Source organism: Hypanus sabinus, chromosome 3 (genome assembly GCF_030144855.1).
Source record: "Hypanus sabinus isolate sHypSab1 chromosome 3, sHypSab1.hap1, whole genome shotgun sequence".
Lineage (NCBI taxonomy): Eukaryota > Metazoa > Chordata > Chondrichthyes > Myliobatiformes > Dasyatidae > Hypanus > Hypanus sabinus.
Window position 1 is genome coordinate 186,384,890 of NC_082708.1, and position 26,673 is coordinate 186,411,562.

General features: G+C 44.7%; 2 protein-coding genes across 3 annotated transcripts in view; one reads left to right on the forward strand and one right to left on the reverse strand.

Moving 5' to 3' along the window:
- Positions 1 to 1,852, reverse strand: part of LOC132391959 (docking protein 1-like) — a 114,800-nt gene extending 112,948 nt beyond the window's left edge. The window contains exon 1 of the mRNA XM_059965778.1: positions 347 to 1,852. Within this exon, the coding sequence (XP_059821761.1) occupies positions 347 to 403 (57 nt within the window). The 5' untranslated portion in view covers positions 404 to 1,852. The remainder of the gene's footprint in view (positions 1 to 346) is intronic.
- Positions 1,853 to 16,396: 14,544 nt separating this feature from the next.
- Positions 16,397 to 26,673, forward strand: part of nagk (N-acetylglucosamine kinase) — a 31,135-nt gene continuing 20,858 nt past the window's right edge. For both annotated transcript variants that reach the window (XM_059965777.1, XM_059965776.1), the window contains exons 1-3: positions 16,397 to 16,482; positions 17,015 to 17,099; positions 19,337 to 19,435. In XM_059965777.1, coding sequence (XP_059821760.1) covers positions 16,430 to 16,482; positions 17,015 to 17,099; positions 19,337 to 19,435 — 237 coding nt within the window. In that variant the 5' untranslated portion in view covers positions 16,397 to 16,429. The remainder of the gene's footprint in view (positions 16,483 to 17,014; positions 17,100 to 19,336; positions 19,436 to 26,673) is intronic.

Consider the following 26,673-nt stretch of genomic DNA (forward strand, 5'->3'; position numbering starts at 1 on the left):
CTGGCCTGCTCTTAAACGAGTAACGTTAGCCCACGCAGACGCCAGACCTGATTTTTAAGTGGATTAATATTTTAAGAAAAATAAACGCTTAAAATGCAGACCAGGAGCCCTCCTGTGGGACTCGGCTGCAGTTTTACCGATTCAAGTTTTTCACACGAGTGCAAAAAAAGATGCAAAGTGCCCAGGGCACTAGAAAACAGCGCTGAACATAAAAGTTTACATATACAGAGAGACTAAGTGCAACTGTGCTCCCTGGCAGCCGCCGTCACCCGACCCGAGAGAGTGCACAATTACTATTGAATAGGAAAATACATAAAGATCTCAAATATTTCTTCTGGAGCCTTACCTTTCCGAATTTAGGTTGCAAGATATAGAGTTGCCCCTCCTTTATGGCCTTGTCCATATTGTAGTCGTTCCTCTCCCGTCACCCCCCACCTTCTCAAAAAAAAATTGTCTTAAGTTTCTCCACTGAAAACTTCCGCGCATCGGCTATTTCCGCCTCGCGGGGCTGCTCACGGCGTCCACATTCATCCGCTGTTGTTTTAACTGCCGGAGACAGATCTCAGCCTCAAAGCCGACGATGCTTTCAAGCCCGCAACTGAAACTCTACAAAACTGACCAAAAAAATGGGTGGGGAGATTCCTCCTACAGCCCGAGTCAATGACGCCGTGTTCTCCCCTCCCATATTGCAAAATAACCGGTCACGCCTTTCTACCTCAGAGGCGATTCTTATCTCAAGTCACAGCTTCGGCATTCATGCTTGCAGGGATCAGCGAGCTTCAGATTTCAAGCTGAACTTCTGAGAGAGGGAGGGCTGGCAAGTGAAGGGTTAACGTACGCCGAGATGCGGGCTCGGAAACAGGCCGTTCGGCCCGACTTGTCCCTGCCAATCAAGAAACCTGTGTCAAATGTCTACGGATGTATCGTGGAGATCTGGTTGCATCACAGTGTGGTATGGAGGGGCCACTACACAAAGGAAACAGCTGCATAGTCTTGTCAGCTCAACCAGCTCCATCACGAGAACGTTAACGGAGGGTCAGAGGTGGAGAGGATCAGCAACTTCAAATTCCTACATGTCACTATCTCAGAGGACCTGCCCTGGACCCATCGCAGAAATATAATTGCAAAGAAAGCCCGACAGACAGCGCCGCTGCTTCCTCGCGAGTCTGCGGAGATACGAGGCATCGAAAACCGTGTCAAAGTTCCGAGCGTGGGCTGGCCACAGCCTGCTGTGGGAACACCAGTGCTCCTGAGCGGAAAATCCGACAAGAGGCCCAGGACATCACGGGTGAAGCCGCCCCAGCCACTGAGCACACCCACGCGAAAGGATGCGGAGAAAAGCGGCAGCCATCATCAAGGGTGAAAAGGGAGTAGACGTCACTAAGGACCCCCATCGCCCAGGACGTGCCCTCTCCTCATCGCGACCATCAAGGAGGAGGTACCGGAGCCTGAAAGCACACACTCGACGTTATAGGAACAATCCCCTCCGCCATCAGATTTTTGAATGAACGATAAACACTACCTCACTATCTGTGCTTTCTTGTTGTTTCTTGATTAAACTTTCCTCTGATTGTAATCTACAGTGTTTTACAGCAATCTACCACTGCCACAGAACAACAGATTGGACGATATACACCAGTGATATTAAACTTGATTCTGATTCAGACTAAGCCGGTTTCACTTGCCCGCATTTGGCCCGTATCTTTCTCTGTAAATTTAACACTTGATTCTGCATCTGTTACTGTTTTACCTTGTTCTACCTCAGTGCTCTGTGTAATGATCTGTATGAGGAACATGCCAGACAAGCTTTTTATTGTATCTTGGTACACGTGACAATAATAAACCAATTCCAGTTCCATTCCTATGTTCAAAGTAAATTTTATTTTTTACAGTAATTCTTTATATTAATTTAGAGCAGGGATTCTTAACCTGGGGTCTACTAATTCCTTGGTTAATGGTAGGGGTAGGCATAAAGCAGTTGGGAACCCCGATTTAGAGATACAGCATGGTAGTTAATAAACCCTTGTGCTCCAACCAGCTGGTGCCACCCAATTACCCCCATGTGAACCTATCACCCCATACACCTTTGGAATGTGGGGGGAAAGCAGACCAACCAGCGGATACCCGTGCAGTCACGGGGCGAATGTGCAAACTCCTTATAAAGAGCACATTACTGAGCCAACAAGGGAACGCACTGTCTTCGATCTGGTCCTGTGCTGTGAGACAGGTAAAATTAGATCTTGTAATTAGGGATCCTCTTGGATAGAGTAATCACAGTATGATTGAGTTTCTCTTACAAATAGAGAGTTTGATCTAAAACATGCCTAAACAATGGAGACTACAATGGGATGAGGGAGGAATTGGCTAGTCTAGACTGGGAACACAGACTACATGGTGGGACGGTTGAGGAACTGTGGAAGACTTTCAAAGAGATTTCTCACGGTGCTCAACAAAAGTATATTCCAGTTAAAAGCAAGGACAGTAAGGGTGGGGAGAGCCAGCCTCAGATAACTAAGGAGATAAAAGAAAGTATCAACTAAAAACTCAAATCCTAATCTATTCACTTGTCATCTACCGCACCCCCTCCTTCTTCTGGCACATTCTCTTTCAAACAAAGATCATGCAACGCTTGTCCCATCACCTCTCACCTTCCCACCATCCAGGGACCCAAACAGCAAAACCGGTCCTTTTGCCCATCTAGTCTATGCTAACTTGTTTTTCTGCCTAGTCCCATTGACCTGCACCTGGACCATAGCCCTCCATTCTCTCATCCATGTACCTATCCAAACCTCTCTTAAATGTCTCAGTTGATCCCGCATCCACCACTTCCTCTGGCTGCTTGTTCCGCACTTGCACCTCTCTCTGAGTGAAGAAGTTTCACCTTTTATCCTTAACCTATGGCCTCTAATTCTGGTCTCACCCAACCTCAGAGGTAAAAGCCTCCATATATACCTCTATAAAACTCACCTCATTCTCTTACAGTCCAGGGGATAAAGCCTTTGCCTATTCAATGTTTCTCTACAACTAAAGCCCCAGCAGTATCCTTGTAAACTTTATACAGATCCCTAATTCCTTAAACGTGGCATCACTGCTAGATAGGGTCGTAAAGAGAGCTTTTGGGACAGTGGCCTTCATAAATCAAAATAGTGAGTACAGGAGTTGGGGTGTTATGTTAAAGCTGTATAATATGTTGGTGAAGCCTAATCTGGAGTATTGTGCGCACTTTTAGTCACCTACCTACAGGAAAGACGTAAATAAGATTGGAAGAGCACAGAGAAAATTTACAAGGACGTCGCCAGGACCTGAGAAGCTGAGATATAGGGAAAGGTTATGACTTTACTCAAATTTCAAAGTTCTAAGTACATTTATTATCCAAGTTTGTATGCAGTACACAACCCTGAGATTTGCCTTCCTGCAGGCAGCCACTAAACAAAGAAACACCATGGAACCCGTTTAAAGAAAAACCCCACACAACAAGATCATCAAATATACAAGAAAAAGCAAATCACACAAACAGCAAAAGGTGAACAAATAACACAAAGTATACAGTTACATACCAATTAAATAACAGCACGCAGGAGGAGGCAAGGTTAACTGGTATATTCATTTTGCAGACAGAGAACAAGAGATCAATACGCATGGGTAAATTATCAGTCAATAAGTGTGCTAAGAGGAGTCATTGCGCTAAAAGAAATAGATCCATACATTAAACAAAGAACATTAAACATCAAAGTGTGGAATTCCCAAAAGAGAGTCTACAGCCTCGAGCCGCTGAGGTGAATAAAGCCAGTCTAGGAGCTGATGGCCACGGCTCAGCCTCCAAGTCAGTCAGTTGAGCACCGTGTCAATGGCTGCAGGCCACAGCCGCAGATACTGTTCTGCGCTGAAGCGCCTCGAGCAAATCACGCAAATAGGGAAGCTGAGTGCTGAGTGCTGAGGATATTAAACATTAAATCTAAGCTGAAAGTGAGTCTACAGCCAAGGCAATTGAACATGGGATTGGAGTATAGAAGAATGAGGAAATATTTAAAGGCAGTATACACGATTATGAGGCATAAAGATAGGCTGAATGGAAGCAGGCTTTTTCCACTGAGTCAGACTAGAACTAGAGGTCATGGGTTAAAGGGAAGCTGAGGGGAAACTTCTTCACTAGTGTGTGTTGAAACCAGTCCGTTGTGTTCTGTGTTGTTCTACCAAGCCAATAGGAATCTTACTGGTAAAATGGTTTAAATTGGCATGTGTATTGAGGCACAGTGAAAACTTCGCTTTGCATGTCAACTATACAGCTCATTTCATTACAACAGTGCATTGAAGCAGTTTGAGGGGAAACAGTACAAGAATACGGAATAAACACGAGGAAATCTGCAGATGCTGGAAATTCAAACAACACACACAAAATGCTGGTGGAACCAGAATATGGAATTTTTGCTCCAGATTCCACCAACCGTAGCTTTCGCGTGTGTCCTGTTGATATGAAAGTGAACACAATGAGTATAGACTAATTGCTCTGAATCAGAGAGGGGAAGATAGTGAGAACACTGCAGGGACGGGACTAAGGGGAGAGGTCAGATCAGAGCCAAGTAATCTGGGAGGATCTGAGGAATGCTAGAATCCAGAATAATAGTTCAGAATGGACTGGATGGTCTTAGGGCTGTTTTTGTGCTGTGTTTCTCCAGGACAGTAAACCAAGGAGGGGTTCCCAACCTTGTTATGCCATGGATGAGTACTATTATGCAAGATGTCCATGGACCCCAGGTTGGGACCCCTGCCCTAAAGTGCTGGCTACAGAGAAAGTACAGTGGAGGCAGACAGTAAGGAGCAAGGCCATGATGAAAGTAGACTGTCAGGCCAAGAGTCCATCTTAGTGCACTAGAGGACAATTCAGTAGTTTTATAACACTTGTTTAGAAGCTGACCTTCAGCCTGGTGGTACGTACCTTCAGTCTTTTGTATCTTCTGCCTGTGGGTTGGGACAGAAGAGAGAATGTCTGGGGTGTGTGGATCTTTGATAATGAAGCAGGCAGTGAGAAGTCCTTGGAGGGGAGGTGTTTTCAGACCTCTCTATCTTCTGCCCAATGCTCACCATGGAGAGCATTCTAACTGGCTGCATCACTATCTGGTATGAGGAGGAGGGCCACTGCACAGGAACGAAAGAAGCCACAGAAAGGTGTAAACTCAGTCCGCTCCATCATGGGCACAAACCCCACCAGCATCCAGGACATCTTCAAGGAGCAATGCTTCGGCATCCATCATTAAGGACCCCCATCACCCAGGACGTGCCCTCTTCTCATTGTTACCATCAGAAGGGAGGTACAGCAGCCGGAAGACACATGCAACCCCCTTTTACTGGGCATCTCTGGAAATGTGGCTGGTTAGCCCCTCGCTAACAGCCACTGGATTCCACCTTTCTCAGGCTTTGTACGTCGAGGGTGTGTATGGCCAAACCCATAAGATTGGGATGTCTCGTCCACCAAAGCCCTGGTCTGTGTGATTTACTACCCCGACAAGAAATAACAGATTGAAAACTGCAAATAATTATATAGAAGTATATTTAAGAATGTTAACTTAAGCAAACAGTTATTTAAGGAAAGAAAAAAAACAAAAAGAACCCATTATACTTAAGCTGCCACTTGTGCACGGTGGAGCTCAAAGCTTGACGTTGTCTGTAACCCGCATGCTGGACCCGCGATGTGTGAAAGCACAAACCACCCTCCCAATGTCGCTCAAGGTCCATCTTCAACAATTGGGCTCTCTCTCGGGAGCACCGGTCCTTCCTCCTCAAAGCCACTCAATCTGCACAAAGCACCTTGTGCAACAGGGACAGCCTCCTTGGCCACCCTCCTGTCTTCTCCCAGCTCCCGCCAAAGAAAGCCCCCTTCCCCCATTCCACCATCCTAATTGGCCAACACCACATTCCTAAATTGAACAACAAAGCCTCTTATCTCAGCTCAGACCCAAATAATCAGAGAGCAGAATGGACTGGTCTTACAGAACTGCTAAAATGAAATACCTACAACATAGCAGTAAGAATCTTAACCAGGGTGTTACACACATGCTCAACATTTCAGGGAATAGTTTCTTTCCCTCTGTCATCAGATTTCTAAACGGACGTTGAACCCATGAACACTTCCTCACTTTATTTTTATTTCTTTTTGCGCTACTTATTTAATTAAACTTAAAAAGATAAGTATTTTAAGTAAAATAAGAAGTAAGAAGTTTGAGTGTAAATATACGCACTTCTTACTGGAATTTACAGATTTTATTATTACTACGTATTGCAATGTACTGCTGCCACAATTTCACCACATATGCTGATATTAAACTGATTATGTTTCTGATGGGAGAAAGGAGAATAGAGGTTGTCTGGGGTGGGTGGGGTCTGTGATTATATACCGAGGCAGCAAGAAGTACAAAGTTCAAAGTAAAATTTATTATCAGAGCACAGTACCTATAAAAAATATTCAACCCCTTTGGAAGAGTCCATGTTTTATTGTTTTACCACAGATCTCTACAAAGAGATCTAAATTAATTACAAATATAAAATATCTGATTGTCTAGGTATTCATCCTCTTTAATTTGACACACCAAACCATCGCTGGTGCAGCCAGTTGGTTTTAGAAGTGACATGATTAGTTAAATGAAGATCCACCATGTGCAGTCAAGGTGTTTCAATTGATTGTAGTAAAAATGCACCTGTATCTGGAAGGTCCAACTGCTGGTGAGTCAGTATTCTAGCAAAAACTACACTGTAAAGACAAAAGAAAACTCCAAGCAACTCTGTGAAAATGTTATTGAAAAGCACAAATCAAGAAATGGATACAAGAAAATTTTTAAGTCATGGAATATCCCTTGGGGTACAGTTAATTTAATCATCAAGCAATGGAAAGAATATGGCACAGTTGTAAATCTGCCAGGCAGGCTGTCCTCAAGAGCAGAGGACTGTGCTGGAAGGGGACCAGTGAGGGAGGTCATCTATACACCTTTGACAACTCTGGAGGAGTTACAAGCTTCAGTGGCTGAGATAGGAGAGACTGTTCCCTGGGTGCTTCACCAGTTGCCATTTCAGCCCTGGGAAAAATCCTCTGGCTATCCACATGATCAATGCCCCTCATCATCTTACACACCTCTAACAGGTCACCTCTCATCCTCTGATGCTCCAAGGTGTTTACTCAACCTATTCTCATTAGACACGCTCCCTAAGCCAGGCAACATCCTTGTAAATCTCCTCTGCTCCCTCTCTATAGTATCCACATCCTTCCTGACCAGAAATGATGTACCAGTGCATTATCTCCCAGTGTAATACACACACAAAATGCTGGAGGAACTGGTAGGGTCAGAAAAAGAATAAGCGGTCAACTCTATGAGTGGAGACCCTTCATCAAGACTGGAGAGGAAGGGGGAGACGCCAGAATAAAAAGGCGGAAGGGAGCAGGGGGTGACAGGTGAAGCCAAGTGGCCAGGGAAGGGAAAGGTCTGGAGAGGAAGGAATCTGATAGGAGAGGAGAGTGGATGGTGGGAGAATGGGAAGGAGGAGGGACACCAGGGGGAGGTGATGGGTGGGAAAGGGAAAGGGCTGGAGAAGAAGGAATCTGATAGTATGGTATGTTATCTGATGAAGGAATCTGATAGTATGGTATCTGATGGATGGTATGTTACCTCCCTGGTGCAAGGGTCAAGGATGTCTCTGAGCGGCTGCAGGACATTCTGGAATGGAAGGGTGAACAGCCAGTGGTCGTGGTGCACATAGGTACCAACGATATAGGGAAAAATGGGATGAGGTCCTACAAGATGAATTTAGGGAGTTAGGAGATAAACTAAAAAGTAGGACCACAAAGATAATAATGTCTGGATTACTACCAGTGCCACGTGCTAGTCAGAGTAGAAATGGGAGGATATTTCAGATGAATACATGGCTTGAAAAATGGTGCAAGTGGGAGGGATTCAAATTTCTGGGGCATTGGAACCAGTTCTGGGGGAAGGGGGACGGTCTGCACCTGGGCTGGACTGGAACCAATGTCCTAGGGGGAGCGTTTGCTACTGCTGTTCAGGGGGCTTTAAACTAATGTGGCAGGGGGGTAGGAACAAGTGCAGAGAGACAGAGGGGTGTAAAATGAGGGTAGAAACAAAAAGTAGTAAGGTGAAAAGTAAAAGTAGCAGGCAGACAAATCCAGGGCAAAAAGCAAAAAGAACCACTTTTCAACATAATTGTATAAGGGCTAAGAGTGTTGTAAAAACAAGCCTGAAGGCTTTGTGTGTCAATGCGAGGAGCATTCATAACAAGGTGGATGAATTGAATGTGCAGAGTTATTAATGAATATGAGATAGTTGGGATCACAGAGACATGGCTCCAGGGTGACGAAGGATGGGGGCTCAACATCCAGGGATCTTCAATATTCAGGAGGGATAGACAGGAAAGAAAAGGAGATGGGGTAGTATTGCTGGTTAGGGAGGAGATTAACGCAATAGAAAGGAAGGACATTAGCCTGGAGGATGTGGAATCGATATGGGTAGAGCTGCATATCACTAAGGGGCAGAAAACACTGGTGGGAATTGTGTACAGGCCACCTAACAGTAATAGTGAGGTTGGGGATGGCATTAAACAGGAAATTACAAATGCATGCAATAAAGGAACAGTATTTATCATGGGTGACTTCAATCTCCATATATATTGGGTGAACCAAATTGGTAAGAGTGCTGAAGAAGAGGATTTCTTGGAACATATGCGGGATGGTTTTCTGAACCAACATGTCGAGCAACCAAACAGAGAGCAGGCCATTCTAGATTTGGTATTGAGCAATGAGGAAGGGTTAGTTAGCAATCTTGTCATGCGAGGCACCTTGAGTAAGAGTGACCATAATATGGTGGAATTCTTCATTAAGATGGAGAGTGACATAGTTAATTCAGAAACAAAGGTTCTGAACTTAAAGAAGGGTAACTTTGAAGGTATGAGACGTGAATTAGCTAAGATAGACTAGCAAATGATACTTAAAGGGTTGACGGTGGATATGCAATGGTAAGCATTTAAAGATCGCATGGATGAACTGTAACAATTGTTCATCCCAGTTTGGCAAAAGAATAAACCAGGGAAGGTAGTGCACCCGTGGCTGACAAGGGAAATTAGGGATAGTATCAGGTCCAAAGAAGAAACATATAAATTAGCAAAAAAAATGCGGCACACCTGAGGACTGGGAGTAATTCAGAGACCAGCAGGGGAGGACAAAGGGCTTAATTAGGAAAGGGAGAAAAGATTATGAGAGAAAGCTGGCAGGGAACATAAAAACTGACTGTAAAAGCTTTTATAGATACATGAAAAGAAAAAGATTGGTCAAGACAAATGTAGGTCCTTTACAGTCAGAAACAGGTGATTTGATCATAGGGAACAAAGACATGGCAGACCAATCGAATAACTACTTTGGTTCTGTCTTCACTAAGGAGGACATAAATAATCTTCCGGAAATAGTAAGGGACTGAGGGTCTAGTGAGATGGAGGAACTGAGGGAAATACATGTTAGTAGGGAAGTGGTGTTAGGTAAATTGAAGGGATTAAAGGCAGATGAATCCCCAGGGCCAGATGGTCTGCATCCCAGAGTGCTTAAGGAAGTAGCCTAAGAAATAGTGGATGAATTATCTACACAGTTGTCCCTGATGACCACACCTGCAAGAGGTGCGTCCAGCTGCAGCTCCTATCAGCCCGAGTTAGGGAGTTGGAGCTGGAGCTGGATGAACTACGGATCATTCGTGAGGCAGAGGCAGAGATAGATAGGAGTTATCAGGAGGTAGTCACACCAAAAATCCAAGAAGTAGGCAGATGGGTGACGGTCCAGAGAGGCAGGGGGAGCAGGCAGAGAGAGCAGAGCACCCCTGCAGCCATTCCCATTAACAATAAGTATATCGTACTGGATACTGTTGATGGGGATGACCTACCAGGAATGAGTTGTAGTGGTCCTGCCTCTGGCACAGAGGTTGAACCCTCAACTAGAAAGGGGAGGAGGGAAGAGAAGAGAGCGATAGTTTTAGGGGATTCTATAGTTAGGGGGGCAGATAGGAGATTTTGTGGGGCAGATCGGGAGTCTCGGATGGTATGTTGCCTTCCTGGTGCCAGGGTCCGGGACATCTCAGATCAGGTGCAGGCTATTCTTGAGAACGAGGGCATGAACCCAGATGTAGTAATCCATGTAGGGACCAACGATGTAGGTAAGGTGAGTGAGTGGGTCCTGCTTAGAGAGTTCAGGGAGTTAGGAGTGAAGCTGAAAGGCAGGACCTCCAGAGTGACAATCTTGGGATTGCTACCTGTGCCACGTGCGAGTGAGGCGAAGAATAGAATGATTATGCACATTAATACGAGGCTGAGAGCATGGTGCAGGAAGGAAGGGTTCAGGTTTTTGGATAATTGGTCTTTGTTCCAGGGACGTTGGGATCTGTTTCGAAGGGACGGTCTACATCTGAACCGGAGGGGTACTAACATTCTTGCAGGAGTGTTTGCCAGTGCTGCTCGGGGGGGTTTAAACTAGATGTGCAGGGGGCAGGGATCCAGATCCAGAGGGTTGGTCAGAAGGAGCATGAGGTTAAATGTGTAGAAGGTTTGGGTGATCTTGATAAGGTCATCAAAATTCAGGGTGCAATTAGCCCGATGGAAGTTCAAGGAGCTGGGTTAGGTACAATAGACAGTGTTTTAAGCAAAGAGAGGAGGAATGGGCTAAGAATTCTATACTTGAATGCGCGTAGTGTCAGAAATAAGACAGATGAGCTTGAAGCTCAGATGAAAATGCGGAACTACGATATTGTTGGGATAACGGAGACATGGCTGCAAGGGGATCAGGTCTGGGAATTGAGTGTACTAGGGTATACGTGCTATCGTAGAGACAGAAATATGGGAAGAGGGGGTGGGGTGGCCCTGTTGGTGAGGAATGAGATTCAGTCCTTAGCAAGAGGTGACTTGGGAACAGGGGAAGTAGAGTCTGTGTGGATTGAGCTGAGGAACAGCTCATGAGGAACACCCATTAGGGTAAAAAGACCCTAATGGGTGTTGTGTACAGGCCCCCAAACAGTAGCGTGGATATTGGGTACAAGTTGATTAGGGAGTTAACATTGGCATGTGCTAAAGGTAATGCAGTCGTTATGGGAGATTTCAACATGCAGGTGAACTGGGAGAATCAGGTAGGTGCTGGACCCCAGGATAAGGAGTTTGTGGAGTGTCTAAGGGATGTATTTTTGGAACAGCTTGTGCTTGAGCCAACCAGGAACGAGGCTATTTTGGACTTGGTGATGTGTAATGAACAGGAATTGATCAGTGATCTTGAAGTAAAGGAGCCATTAGGAAGTAGTGATCATAACATGATAAGTTTTTATCTACAATTTGACAGGGATAGGGGCAGATCAGAGGTATCAGTGTTGCAATTAAATAAAGGAGACTACGGAGCCATGAGGGAAGAGCTGGCCAAAGTTAAATGGGCGGATGCCCTGGCAGGAAAGACAGTGGATCAGCAGTGGCAGATATTCTTGGGCATAATACAAAAGATGCAAATGCAGTTCATTCCAATGAGAAGGAAGGATGCAAAGAGGGGGAAGGGGCCACAGTGGTTGACAAAGGAAGTCAGAGATTGTATAGCATTAAAGAAAAAGAAGTATGACAGGGCTAAGATGAGTGGGAATACAGATGATTGGGAAAGTTTTAAGGAACAGCAGATCTTAACTAAAAAAGCAATACGGAGAGAAAAAATCAGGTATGAGCTCAGTCTAGCCAGGAATATAAAAGGGGATAGCAAAAGCTTTTTTAGCTATGTGAAGAGAAAGAAGATAGTTAAGAACAATGTTGGCCCCTTGAAGAATGAATTGGGAGAAATTGTTATGGGAAACAGGGAAATGGCAACAGAATTTAATGCGTACTTTAGATCTGTCTTCACCAGGGAGGACATAAGCAATCTCCCAGATGTATGGATGGGCCAGGGTCATAAGATATCAGAGGAATTGAGACAGATTGACATTAGGAAAGAAACTGTGATGAGTAGACTGGTAGGACTGAAGGCTAATAAATCCCCGGGTCCAGATGGTCTGCATCCGAGGGTTCTAAAAGAGGTGGCTCAGGAAATTGCGGGTGCATTGGTAATCATTTTCCAATGTTCCTTAGATTCAGGATCAGTTCCTGAAGATTGGAGGGTGGCTAATGTTATCCCACTTTTCAAGAAGGGAGGGAAGGAGAAAACGGAGAACTATCGCCCTGTTAGCCTAACGTCAGTCGTGGGGAAGATGCTTGAGTCCATTATTAAGGATGAAATAGTGGCATATCTTGATGGCAGTTATAGGATTAGGCTGAGCCAGCATGGATTTACCAAGGGCAAATCATGCTTGACTAATCTGTTGGAGTTTTTTGAGGGTGTAACAAGGATGTTAGACGAGGGTAAGCCAGTGGATGTTGTGTACCTAGATTTTCAGAAGGCATTCGATAAGGTGCCACATAGGAGATTGGTGAGTAAAATCAGAGCTCATGGCATTGGGGGCAGGGTTTCAACATGGATAGAAAACTGGTTGGCAGATAGAAAGCAAAGGGTAGCAGTGAATGGGTGTTTCTCGGACTGGCTGGAGGTGACTAGTGGGGTACCACAGGGCTCTGTATTGGGACCACAGCTCTTTATGATTTATGTCAACGATTTAGATGAGGGCATTGAAAACTATATCAGCAAGTTTGCTGACGATACTAAACTGGGTGGCAGTGTGACATGCGAAGAGGACGTTAGGAGAATACAGGGAAACTTGGATAGGCTGGGTGAGTGGGCAGATACTTGGCAGATGTCATTCAATGTGAATAAATGTGAAGTTATCCACTTTGGAAGCAGGAACAAGAGGGCAGAGTATTGTCTGAACGGTGTAGAGTTAAGTAAGGGAGAAATGCAAAGAGACCTCGGAGTCCTAGTTCACCAGTCAATGAAGGTGAATGAGCAAGTGCAACAGGCAGTGAAGAGGGCAAATGGAATGTTGGCCTTTGTTACAAGGGGAATTGAATACAAGAGCAAGGAAATCCTCTTGCATTTGTACAGGGCCCTGGTGAGACCATACCTGGAATATTGTGTACAGTTTTGGTCTCCAGGTTTAAGGAAGGACATTCTGGCAATTGAGGAAGTGCAGCATAGATTCACTAGGTTGATTCCTGGGATGGCAGGGCTGTCTTACGCAGAGAGATTGGAGAGATTGGGCTTGTACACGCTGGAATTGAGGAGATTGAGAGGGGATCTGATTGAAACGTTTAAGATAATTAAAGGATATGATAGGATTGAGGCAGGAAATATGTTCCAGATGTTGGGAGAGTCCAGTACCAGAGGGCATGGATTGAGAATAAGAGGTCAGTTATTTAAAACAGATTTGAGGAAGAGCTTCTTCTCCCAGAGAGTTGTGGAGGTGTGGAATGCACTGCCTCGGAAGACGGTGGAGGCCAATTCTCTGGATGCTTTCAAGAAGGAGCTAGATAGATATCTGATGGATAGGGGAATCAAGGGATATGGGGACAAGGCAGGGACTGGGTATTGATAGTGAATGATCAGCCATGATCTCAGAATGGCGGTGCAGACTCGAGGGGCCGAATGGTCTACTTCTGCACCTATTGTCTATTGTCTATTAGTGATAATTTTTCAAAACTCCTTAGATTCTGGATTAGTTCCTGAGGATTGGAGGGTGGCTAATGTAACCCCACTTTTTAAAAAAGGAGGGAGAGAGAAACCGGGGAACTATAGACCGGTTAGTCTGACATCGGTGGTGGGGAAAATGCTAGAGTCGGTTATCAAAGATGTGATAACAGCACATTTGGAAAGAGGTGAAATCATTGGACAAAGTCAGCATGGATTTGTGAAAGGAAAATCATGTTTGACAAATCTTATAGAATTTTTTGAAGATGTATTTAGTAGAGTGGATAAGGGAGAGCCAGTAGATGTGGTATATTTAGATTTTCAAAAGGCTTTTGACAAGGTCCCACACAGGAGATTAGTGTGCAAACAAAGCACACGGTATTGAGGGTATGTATTGATGTGGATAGAGAATTGGTTGGCAGACAGGAAGCAAAGAGTGGGAGTAAACGGGACCTTTTCAGATTGGCAGGCAGTGACTAGTGGGGTACCGCAAGGCTCAGTGCTGGGACCCCAGTTGTTTACAATATATATTAATGATTAGGCGAGGGAATTAAATGCAGCATCTCCAAGTTTGCCGATGACACGAAGCTGGGCGGTGGTGTTAGCTGTGAGGGGGATGCTAAGAGGATGCAGGGTGACTTGGATAGGTTAGGTGAGTGGGCAAATTCATGGCAGATGCAATTTAATGTGGATAAATGTGAGGTTATCCACTTTGGTTGCAAGAACAGGAAAACAGATTATTATCTGAACGGTGGCCGATTAGGAAAAGGGGAGATGCAATGAGACCTGGGTGTCATTGTACACCAGTCATTGAAGGTGGGCATGCACGTACAGCAGGCGGTGAAAAAGGCAAATGGTATGTTGGTATTCATAGCAAAAGGATTTGAGTACAGGAGCAGGGAGGTTCTACTGCAGTTGTACGAGGCCTTGGTGAGACCACACCTAGAATATTGTGTGCAGTTTTGGTCCCCCAATCTGAGGAAAGACATTCTTGCCATAGAGGGAGTACAGAGAAGGTTCACCAGATTGATTCCTGGGATTGCAGGACTTTCATATGAAGAAAGACTGGATCAACTAGGCTTGTACTCACTGGAATTTAGAAGATTGAGGGGGGATCTTATTGAAACATATAAAATTCTAAAGGGATTGGACAGGCTAGATGCAGGAAGATTGTTTCCAATGTTGGGGAAGTCCAGAATGAGGGGTCACAGTTTAAGGATAAAGGGGAAGCCTTTTAGGACCGAGATGAGGAAAAACTTCTTCACACAGAGAGTGGTGAATCTGTGGAATTCTCTGCCACAGGAAACAGTTGAGGCCAGTTCATTGGCTATATTTAAGAAGGAGTTAGATATGGCCCTTGTGGCTGAAGGAATCAGGGGGTATGGAGAGAAAGCAGGTACAGGGTTCTGAGTTGGATGATCAGCCATGATCATACTGAATGGCGGTGCAGGATTTAAGGTCCGAATGGCCTACTCCTGCACTTATTTTCTATGCTTCTATGATAGGAGAGGAGAGTGGACTGTGGGAGACAGGGTAGAGAAACATCTATGAAGGGTCTCAGCCCAAAATGCCAACTATTTATTCCCCTCCATAAACGTCATCTGACCTGCTGAGTTCCTCCAGCATTTCGTGTGTGTTGCTTAAGATTTCCAGCAGAATGCCTTGTGTTTGTGTTATCAGGACCATAAATTCCTTCGAAAAGTAACATTTACCTGTCTCACACTCGTAAAAAGAAAAATCTTTGTTTGCGTCTCACCGATGTAAAGCAATAGAGTTCGGTTGAAGCGGAGATAAAGCTACCGGACTTTTAAACTATAGGCCTGAAATAACAATGCAGATAATGCCATTCTTTTCTTTCATCCGGCACTTTATGTCAAAGTATTTTCTTCCCGTTGCTTCACTCCGAAGAACCCCATTGACCACTCTTGTAAATATCGTTTAGGCTAAAAAAGCAGATTTTGTAGTTTATTTTTTGTTTACATGCAGAATCCAGGCAGATAGTCCGAGGGGATTTTTTGCAATTACAGGCGAGTTCATTGACTTCTGAAAATATATTTTGCAACATACGCAACTATATGAATGTAATTGGAAATAAAGCACGACAGCGCCTCCAGGAGTCAGCGGAGATTCAGCACGACATCTAAAACCTTGGCAAACTTCATAGATTTATAGCATTGCGGTCTGGTATGGGAACACCGATGATTTTGAGCCGAAAATCCTACAAGATGTAGATGATTCGACCTAGTACATCACGGGTAAAGCCCTCCCAGCCACCGAGCACGTCCACATGAAACGTTGCCGGAGAAAAGCAGCGTCCATCATTAAAAATCTCCACCAAGTGCCTCAGGACTCAGGTTCAATAACAGTTACTATCCCTCAACCATCAGGCTCTTGTACAAAACTTTTTTCAACTATTGAGATGATCCCGCAACCAACTATCTCACTTTAAGGACTCTTTATCTTGCTATTTCATGTTGTTTATCGCTATTCATTTATATTTGCATTTGCCGTTGATGTGTTTTTAAGCTCTTGCTCTTTCGTTGACCCTGTTTACAGTTAACATTCTATAGATTTGCTGAGTATGCCCGCAGGAAAATGAATCTCGGGGTTATACAAAGTAACATATATGTAGTCTGATAATAAATTTTACTTTGAATTTAAAAACATGCCGGAGTCGATGTTTGATTCTCCTTTCTCTCATGCGGATTCCTCTCGCACTATTCCAAGCAACCAACCAGCTTCCGCGTTCTGCCGGCTCGGACCGCGTTTCCGCATCACGTGACCAGCGAACGCTTATTGCCGGTCCTGGGTCACATGAGAGACATCCGTCTCCGCGAAATGAAGCCGCTGTACGGTGGGGTAGAGGGGTGAGTAAGGGGAAGGGAAAAAGAGAGAGAGGGGGGGGAGGGAGGGAGGGAGGGTGGGAAAAGGAAGGAAGGAGGAGGGAAAGGGGAAAAAGACGAAGGGAAGAGTGTGGGGGAGGGTAGAGGGAAGGAAGGGGCTGGAGGGAGGAAGGGTGCCTAATCAAACCACGACAGCCCCCCAGTCTTTCGCCCCTCCGCCGCACCGCCCCACTTGCACCACCCCAGAGAGTGGACCAGATCTGGTGTCCAACTTCACTACAATGACTTCCCTTGCGCCGTGGAAACATTAACAGCTCCGACTAGATAGTGGAAGCCAAGTCTTTGAGTACATTTAAGGCTGTGGTTAATGGGTTCTTGATCAGTCAGGGTGTCAAAGGTTATGGGCAGAAGGCAGGTTGAGAGGCATTATAAATCAGTCATGATGAAATGGCAGAGCAGACTTGAAAGGCTAAATAGCCTACCTCTCCTGCTATCCCTTACAGATCACTGTTCACTGGGCTTTGGTAGCAAAAATTAATTTTAGTTCTGATCCTAGAGGAGGGACCAGCTCGAATGTTGTGTTGATTGCTGAAGATGGAACCATTGTGGCCAAGGCAGATGGACCTTCTACCAACCACTGGGTATGGGCTGGTTTCTTTGTCCACTGGGGAACATCGGGATTGCGGGGCACACGGTGTCTATCTGGTCAATTCTGTACCTTTCACAGTCATCAGTTTCTTCCCATTGCGTGGAGTAATTTGTATCAGTTCAATATCACCCCCATATGTCATCAAATTTGTTGTTTTGCAGCAGCAGTACTGTGCAATTACATTATAAAAGCAATAAATTGCAATAAGAAATATCTATAAAAATTAAATAGGTTGTGCAAAAAGAGAGCAAAAGATAGTGATACACACAAAATGCTGGTGGAACGCAGCAGGTCAGGCAGCATCTATGGGAAGAAGCACTGTTAATGTTTCAGGCCGAGACCCTTTGATGCTGTCTGGCCTGCTGCGTTCCACCAGCATTTTGCGTGCATTGCTTGAATTTCTAGCATCTGCAGATTTCCTCGTGTTTGCAAAAGTTAGTGATGCAGTGTACATGGGTTCGTTGTCCATTCTGAAATCCGATGGTGGAGCGGAAGAAGCTGTGCCTGAAATGTTGAGTGTGTGTATTGTCAGACTCCCGGACCTCCTCCCTGATGGCAGCAATGAGAAGAGGCCATGTCCCGGATGATGGAGATCGTTAATGAAGGATGCCACCTTTTCTGATGCGTCACCTTTTGAAGGTGTCCTCGATGTCGGGGAGGCTAGAGCCCACGATGGAGCCGGCCGAGTTTGCAACTTTCTGCAGGTTTTTCCAATCCTTTGCCATGGCCCCACCAAACCATTCTAACTGGTGGTGATGCCATCAGTTAGAATGCTCTCCGCCGTACTTCTGTTGAACTTTGCTGGGTCTTTAGTGACTTATTGAGTCTCCTCAAACTCCCAGTGAAATATAAGCAGTGTCGCCTGTAAGATCTGCTCCTGCTTCATGGAGTAGGTTTACCTCGGTCAACACAACGTTGTGGGCTGAAGGGCCATTACTGTTCTATGCACTGAGGTACAGTGAAAAGCTTTTTATGTATGCCATCCATGCAGATAACTTTATCACAAGTTAGTATATCGAGATAGTACAGGAGGAAAGTACTGGAGAGAAAAAAATAGGATGTAAAAAAATCTGGCTGATAACATGGTGTAAACTACAGAAGGGAGAATGTGTTACAGGAAAAGTGCAGGCAGACAACATGCAAGGGGCCATGAGGGTGAGTGATCAGGAGTTCAAGTTTATCATACAATTTTATTTTGACAGTTGAAGTTTAAAAAAGACGAACTGTGTAAAGGAGGAAATTGTGGATGGGGGCACACGGATTAATGTGTGTGCTTGTGCGCCCGTGTGAGGAAGGTTTCAAAGTAACGAGTGTTGTGAAATAGAACACGAGATGAGGCCGCTAATCTCTTCACAGTGTGCAACATGCTGCGGTACCGTAACGCTTTCCAGCGCTGGCGAACTGGGTTGAATCCCTGCCGCTGTCCGTAAAGGAGTTTGTACGCACTCGCTGTGACTGTGTGGGTTTTCTCCAGGCTCTCCGGTTTCCTCCCGCAGTCCAAAGGTGTTTGGATTAGTAGGTTAATTGGCCTCGTGGGTTTAATTGGGTGGTGCAGGCTCTTTGAGCTGCAAGGTCTTGTTATTATGTTTTATCTCTTAAAAAATGCAGAAAATGTTTTGCTTTATTACTGTGTGCAGAGGGAGAGGGATAACAAAGGAATGTGGGAACAATTAGAGTAAAAAAAACAGTGTTGTGCTGAACCAAGTAAATTAGTAATCAGATAGCTAACTCATCTCTTCTGTCCATATCCTTCCATTTTCCTCATATTCATATGCTTAGCTAAATGTCTCTTAAAAGTTCCTAATGTATCCACTACCATAGGGAGCACATTCCAGGCACCCACCCCTCTCAAGTTTTTTTTTAAAAAACTTGCCTGTCAAATCAATTCTGTTGCAATGCAAAAGGGAGCTGTGCTCTTCAGACCTTTCTTGCTTGGGCTGTTTGCACCCTCTCTCTCAACGATCCTTGCCTGGACATTGTCTTAACTCTTATCTTGCTGCATCTTCCACGGTATCTCCTGATGAAGGGTTTCGGCCCAGAACGTCAGCTCTTTATTCCTTTCCATAGCTGCTGCCTGACCTGCTGAGCTCCTCCAGCCTTTTGTGGGTTTTACTCTGGACTTGCAGCATCTGCAGAATCTCTTGTGTCCACGTTATCTCAGTTTGGTTGAGATAAGTTGGTATTTGTGGTCGTCTGATCTCTCTCGGTTTAATTTTTTTTTCTCCGCAGCTGGTTGGGGTGGACCGGTGTTTGTCAGCCATCAACCAAATGGTCGAGGAAGCCAAGATGCATGCTGGCAGTGACCCAGGAGTACCACTCAAGTCCTTGGTAAGGAAACCAGAACTTGCTCAAAACATCCAACAACCTTAATGAATATTGGAAGAATATTTGGGTAACCTGTTAACACTATTACAGCACCAGCAACCCGAGTTCAATTCCATCACTGTCTGTGAGGAGTTTGTACGTTCTCCCCGTGACCCCCCCCCCCACCCCCCGGACTTCCTCTGGGTGCTCCAGTTTCCTCCCACATTCCAAAGACGTACTGGTTGGAAGGTTAATTAGCCACATGGGGGTAAGTGGGCAGGGTGACTCTGTCAGGACTTGTTACCATGCCAGAGCTCCAAATAAACTTTTTAAGAAAGTAGGAACTGCTAGAAGAGCTCATTGGGTCAGGCATCATCTGTGAGGGGAAGCAGGCAGTTTCCATTTTGTGTGGAGACCAGTGCAGGTGAAGGGTCTTGACCAGAAATGATGATTGCTCATTTCCCTTCGCAGATGCTACCCGACTTTAATTGGTCCTGTGGGTGTAATTGGGCAGCGTGGGCTCATTGGGCCAGAAGGGCCTGTTACTACGCTGTATTGCTAAATCTTCACAAGTAGGTCAGTACTTGATCATTGGAGATGGTTCTGTCATTTCTTACAGATGCTTCTGTCTTATCGCCGTATCTACAGTGTGTAACTGTCTCAGTCTCAGCCTTAAATGTGTGTATTTCTGTATGTTCATGGTCTTCTGCTAGTGTAGCCCATCCCCATCAAGGTTCAATGTGTTTGTGTGTTCAGAGATGCTCTTCTGCACACCACTGTTGTAACGCGTGGTTCAGAATCACATTTTGTATCACTGTTATATGTTGTGAAGTTCGTTGTCTTTGCGGAAGCAGTACAAAATAATGGGAAAGAAGGTGACAGTGACTATGTATAAAATAGTTAGATTAAATCAATAGTGCAAAAATAAAAATAAAGTAGTGAGGTAGTGTTCGAGGTTCAATGTCCATGCAGAAATCAGAGGCAGAGGGGAAGAAGCTGTTTCTGAATCACTGAATGTGTTACTGAGTTACTGTCACCTTCTTGTCAGCTTGAACCAGCCTGGCCATTCTCACCTGACCTCTCTCATTAACAAGGCGTTTTCACCCACAGAACTGCCACTCACTGGATGTGTTTTTTCTCTCGTGCCATCCTCTGTAAACTCTAGACACTGTTGTGCATGTAAACCCCAGGAGACCAGCAGCTTCTGAAATACTCAGACCATCCCGTCTGGGATCAACAATCATTCCACAAAGTCACTTAGATCACATTGCTTCCTCATTCTGATGTTTGCTCAGAACAGTACCCGAACCTCTTGACCATGCCTGCGTGCTTTTATGCATTGAGTTGCTGTCACCTGATTGGCTGATTAGATATTTGCTTTAACGAGTGTACAGCTGTGCCTAATTAAGTGGCCACTGAGTGTATGTTTGGTGTCTCGCTATCCACAACCTCTACAGATGGAGTCCTCTAAGGAAGGAACCTTACGTAACCTGTCCTGATCCAGGTCTGTAACCTGAGGGAGGGCGCCTGTACAGCATTCAGCCTGTTCCAGTGTTTGCTGGTCTATTTATTCATCACATTGAAACGTACAGTGAAATGTGGCATATGCATCAACAAGCAGCACCCAAGGATGTGCTGGAGACAGCCCACAAGTATCAGCACACATTCCAGTGCCAACAAAGCAAGCCCAGAATGTTCAACACACGCACACACAGTGATAGGCTGCCAATAACAGGGCAGGCTGTCCCTGGGTCTTCAGTCCTTGGCCCCGGACTCTCGGAGCCCCCAGCATGACAAACTTCTATAGATGCAGTATGGGGAGCATCCTGACTGGTTGCATCATGGCCTGCTTTGGAAGCACCAATGCCCAGGGATGGAGAAGTCAACAGAAGGTGACAAATACAGCCCAGTCCATTGCAGGAAAATTTGTCCACACCTTTCAGTTCATTTACAAGGAGCACTGCCACAAGTAAGCAGCATCCCCTGCCCACTGGTCAACCAGGCCATACTCTCTTCTCGAATCTACCATTGGGCAGGAGATACAGGAGCCTGAGGTCCCACACCACCAGGTTCAGGAACAGTTATTACCCTTCAACTATCAGGCTCCTGAACGGTGTGGATAACTTCACTCACCACAACGCTGAACTGATTCCACAACCGACAGGGTCCTTTACAAATTATGTTCTCAATATTTCTTTTATTTGCGTGATTTGTCTTTTGCATATTAGTTGTCTATTAGTCATTTTATATATATATATATATATATATTAGATTTCTCTATTTGCTTGTAAATGAATCACAAGGTAGTATATGACAGCATATATACATTGATAATAAATTTTACTTTGACTTTGGAGAGGAATAATCAGTTGACATTTTAGGCTGAAACACTTTGTTGGGTTTGAAAGGAAGAGGGTAGAAGTCAAATTACGGATGGGTGAGGGGAAGGGGTAATTGCTGATGGAAGCTCATTTGATTCCATTGGTTTAGTCAGCTGTTTAACCTTAAATTCCATTGGAGCTTTGAACTTGTGTTCCTGGATCACTGGTCATACTGTAGGGAAGTACTTCTGAATTATTGGAACAGGGTTCAAGCCACAGAAATCCCTAAATTCAAGCTTAACGGATAGGAGAGCTGGCAACTGAAATTAATAACCCTAGTTAAATGATCATCGTTCATTTGCAGTCCAAGGTGCAAAATAAAGTCCATACAGTCACAAAGAGCACATATGCAGTAGTTATGACCTAGCACATGCAGTCACAATGATATTAGCTCAAGTTCCTGATTGGCATGGTCTCAAGATTATGTGCACAAGAGATTCTGGAAATCCAGAGTAATGCATGTTAGGGTCTATAGCAAATATTAACTTCATCAGCAACTGATCTTCAGATATGAATGTGGATTGTAGATTGAATTTAAAATGCAGCCCTAAACATGGTTTTCCTGGAGCAGTGGACTAGAGTTGATTGCAAAGCAGCCAATGCTGATTAACATTCAGTTTGGGTGCCTGGTGTGCACGTTGTAACTATAGAATTGTCCTGCTGTTACCTTTGATCTTTAGCACATAAAAATGTCAGGTAGTATCGGGTCGGGAGGCCTCTCCCTCTAAAAGTGTCTCAATATGATGCTTGCTGTTCATTTTGGTTAAATAAAACACTTCTATATCTGCCAGCTTCAGTATGTCTCTGGTGACTTTGTTAACATTACAACACACAAAATGCTGGAGTTTCAACCCAAAACGTCAACTGTTTATTCATTTCCATAGATGCCTCCTGACCTGCTGAGTTGCTCAAGCATTTTGTGTGTATTGGCCTGAAGATTGACAGGTTGACATACAGCGCGAGGTACATGTTCATGTGAGACAGTATAATGTTACTGACACTATTATAGTAAAACAAGCAGTTGTATAAATATGTGAAACGGCAGCAATATAAGATACAACAGTGACCAACTCTGGATGAGAGTGTGTTGCCAAGTTGGGGAGTGGGAAGGGAAGGGCAGAACACTCAGACGGGGTGTACATGTGTGCTGGATGGCAGCACAGTATTCAGAGATCTAACAGCCTGGGGAAAGAAGCTGTTACCAAAGAATTTCCAGAGAATTTATCAGGGTATGTATTTTCATTGGGTTTTATTGTGGAACAGGAAATTGATACTCAATCAAAGTCAGCTTCAAAGTTCAAAGTAAATTTATTATCGAAGTACATACTGTATGTGTCACCATATACAATCCTGAGATTAATTTTTTGTGGACATTCTCAATAAATCTACAGAATAATAACCATAACAACCAATGAATGAGGGACTCAATGAGATTTATTAGACAAATCTGTTTATGACATCACAGTGAAACAATGGATCAGCTTACAGAGTGTGGAGTTGTACCTGCGGGGTGGGCATTCATTCATAACGCTTCAAGTAATCAGTGGTAGTTTGTGTGGATTGTTACAGAGGGGCGGAGGGAAATATATTTAAATAGAAACTGGTAAAGTGCCAAGTTGCTACTTTAACAGATTTGAAACCTTTATCATCCAGTTCTTATCATTGATAATTTATTATTAACTCTGACCAGACATTTATAATGTTGCAAGCTGAATCGTCTGTAGCTCAATAGCAGTAAAGCAAGGGAGATGGTGATGGACTGTAGGAAGACTAAGCCTGTACTGCTCCCTGTTACTATTGATGGTGAGGACCTACAAGTAGCTGGGGGCGCACCTGGATGACAGACTTGAGTGGAGCACCAAGCAGAGGCTGTGTTCGAGAATGGCCAGAGTCACCTCTACTTCCTGAGGAGACTGAGGGCCTTTGGAGTATACAGGCCTCTCCTTCACATGTTCTGCCAGTCTGTTGTTGCTAGTACAATCTCCTGTGTGGTGATGTGCTGGGGCAATGGCATCAACACGGGTGATGCCAACAGGCTCAATAAACTGATTAGAAAGACTGGTTCTGTTATAGAAGTCAAACTGGACACACTGGATAGAGGCTGTGGTAGAACAAAGGACCCTACAGAAAATCCTGGCAATTCTGGACAAGGTTTCTCACCCTCTGCATGCCACCTTGGCTGAACAGAATCAGAATTGGGTTTATTGTCACCGGCATGTGTCATGGAATTTGTTAACTTAGCAGCAGCAGTTCAATGCACTACATAATCTAGCAGAGAAAAAAATAATGAGTAAATCAATTACACTATACGTATATTGAATAGATTTTAAATCGTGCAAAAAACAGAAATAATATATATTTAAAAAGTTAGGAAGTGTTCATGGGTTCAATGTCCATTTAGGAATCAGATGGCAGAGGGGAAGAAGCTGTTCCTGAATCGCTGAGTGTGTGCCTTCAGGCTTCTGTACCTCCTAACTGATGGCAATAGTGAGAAAAGGACATGCCCTGGGTGGTGGAGATCCTTAATAATGGACAGTGTCTTTCTGAGACACTGCTCCCTAAAGATGTCCTGGGTACTTTGTTGGCTAGTACCCAAGATGGAGCTGACTAAACTCGCCTCCTCTTCAGGGCCTCTGTCTACATTGCCCACTGCCTAGATGGAGTCGATTTAGAAAGGATGTTTCCCATGGTGGGAGAGTCTAGGACAATAGGGCACAGCTTCAGGATAGAGGCACGTCCATTCAAAACAGATGCGGAGGAATTTCTTTAGCCAGAGGGTGGTAAATTTGTGGAATTTGTTGCCACGTGCAGCTGTGGAGGCCAGGTTGTTGGGTGTATTTAAGGCAGAGATTGATAGGTTCTTGAACAGACATGGCAACAAAGGTTACTGGGAGAAGCCTGGGAACTGAGGTTGAGGAGGAGGGAAAAAAAAGGATCAGGTTTGATTGAAAGGCGGAGCAGATTCAATGGGCCAAATGGCCTAATGCTGCACTTAGGTCTTGTGGTCTTATTGTGATTGGACCATGTCAAATTATTGGTGATATTTACACTTGGGAGTGTCTAACTCTTGTTGTGACTGCTACTTTCAATTACTTGGAGTCTGCTTAACAAATCTATGAAAGTAATTGAATAAAACATGCAAGTGAGAGTTTAGAATGACCTGCTGTTCGGCTGATCTAAGCACCGGGCCAGATTGGAAACAAAGGGTAGAGGCCCAAGGAAGTGACAGCTCAACTGCTCGAACCTCATGGCATCGCAATCTCTTGTAGACTGACGGTGTGACTTTAGGGGAGCTTGTCCAAAGAACCAAGGTACCAGTAAAGACAACTGACAAAGGCGATGTGTTGTATAGGATCACCCGTGGAGACTGCAACCAGAGCTATGCTGGCTGGACAGGACATAAGCTCGCAGCTTGTTTACGGGAACACAGACTGGTAGCATGGAGACGTAACCACTGTGGCTGATCTCGTTGCATGTAGACCGAGAAGGACACCACTTTAACTGGGACACCGCGGAGATTCTGGTGCAGTCAAACATGAAGCAAGCACGAGAATTTTTAGAAGTGTGGTTCTCTTCTGATAACTCCATAAACAAACATATCATCGAACCCCTAAGAGCCAAAGAAACATGAGCCAGGAGAATTCAAAGGTGAACTGAAGGGATAGCAAGTAAACGGGGGCCTATTTAAACACGAGCACTCCCAGAGAGAAGCACCAACAGCTGCGTACTGAGGATGTCTCCTCGACTGGGGATGAAACATCTGCAAGCTAATTGCCAAGCTGCAACATCTAGTACTTTGAACTTTTAATTTAATGATTTATTTGTAAATCCTGTCACACTGGCTATCATTTAACCCTGGTGGAGGTTAATGGCAATGCCAGTAGTGATTTTATTACTTAATTAAGGAGAGCGGTTATTTGGAAGACTTTACAGGAAGATGCAGGGGTCTGTTGGTAATCGGATGTAAGAGGGCACGAGGTACAAGAGCTGGTGATGTTCCAGAGGGTGGAGGTGGACATGGCTATCAGGAGTTTGCAGAGGAGGAGAGGAGTGTGTTATCTGTGTTGTACTGCAAACATCTGCAGCAGGAGCTCAGTGGGTCGAGCGGAATCAGCGGGAGGGAAGGAACTGTCGAAGATTTGAGCTGACACCTACGTTAGGACGCACAGAACATGGGAGTAGGTCCTTTAGCCCACCATGTTGTGCCAAACTGATTAAACTAGTAATTAAATCCCCTTTTAAGCTAGTCCCTTCTGTCAACTCTATGTCAGTATCCCCCCATTTTCTGCATATTTAGGAGCCTTTTAAACAGTTTAAACAGTTTCCCCCAGCACATCATAAACTCAAGAGATTCTGCAGATGCTGGGAATCCAGAGCAACCTCAGTGGAAAAAACCTGCCTGCATTTATCCCATCTGTACCCCTCATATCTCCGCTCATGTTCCCCTGTAACTTTTCACCTTTCACCCTTAACCCATGACCTCTTGCTGTAGACCCACCCAACCTCAGCAGAAAAGCCTGCTTGCATTTGCCCTACCTATACATAATTTTGTATACCTTTATCAAATAGAACCATAGAAAAGTACAACACAGAAACAGGCCCAACTAGTGCATTCCGAGCCATTTACACTGACATCTCCCATCTCCCTGCACCGGGACCGTAACCCTCCATACTCCCCTCATCCCCTCAGCGCCAGGGAATAAAAACCTTTCCCTGTAACTCAGTTCCTCAAGTCCTGGCAACATCCTTGTAAATTTTCTCTGTGCTCTTTTCAATTAAGGTGGTGGGGTGGAGATGCGTCTCTACCAAAGGAGATTGTAAGGTGTTCCTTCCCTCGACTAGTTTGCAAGGTGTAACACCTGCTTAGCTTTCTCTCTTCTT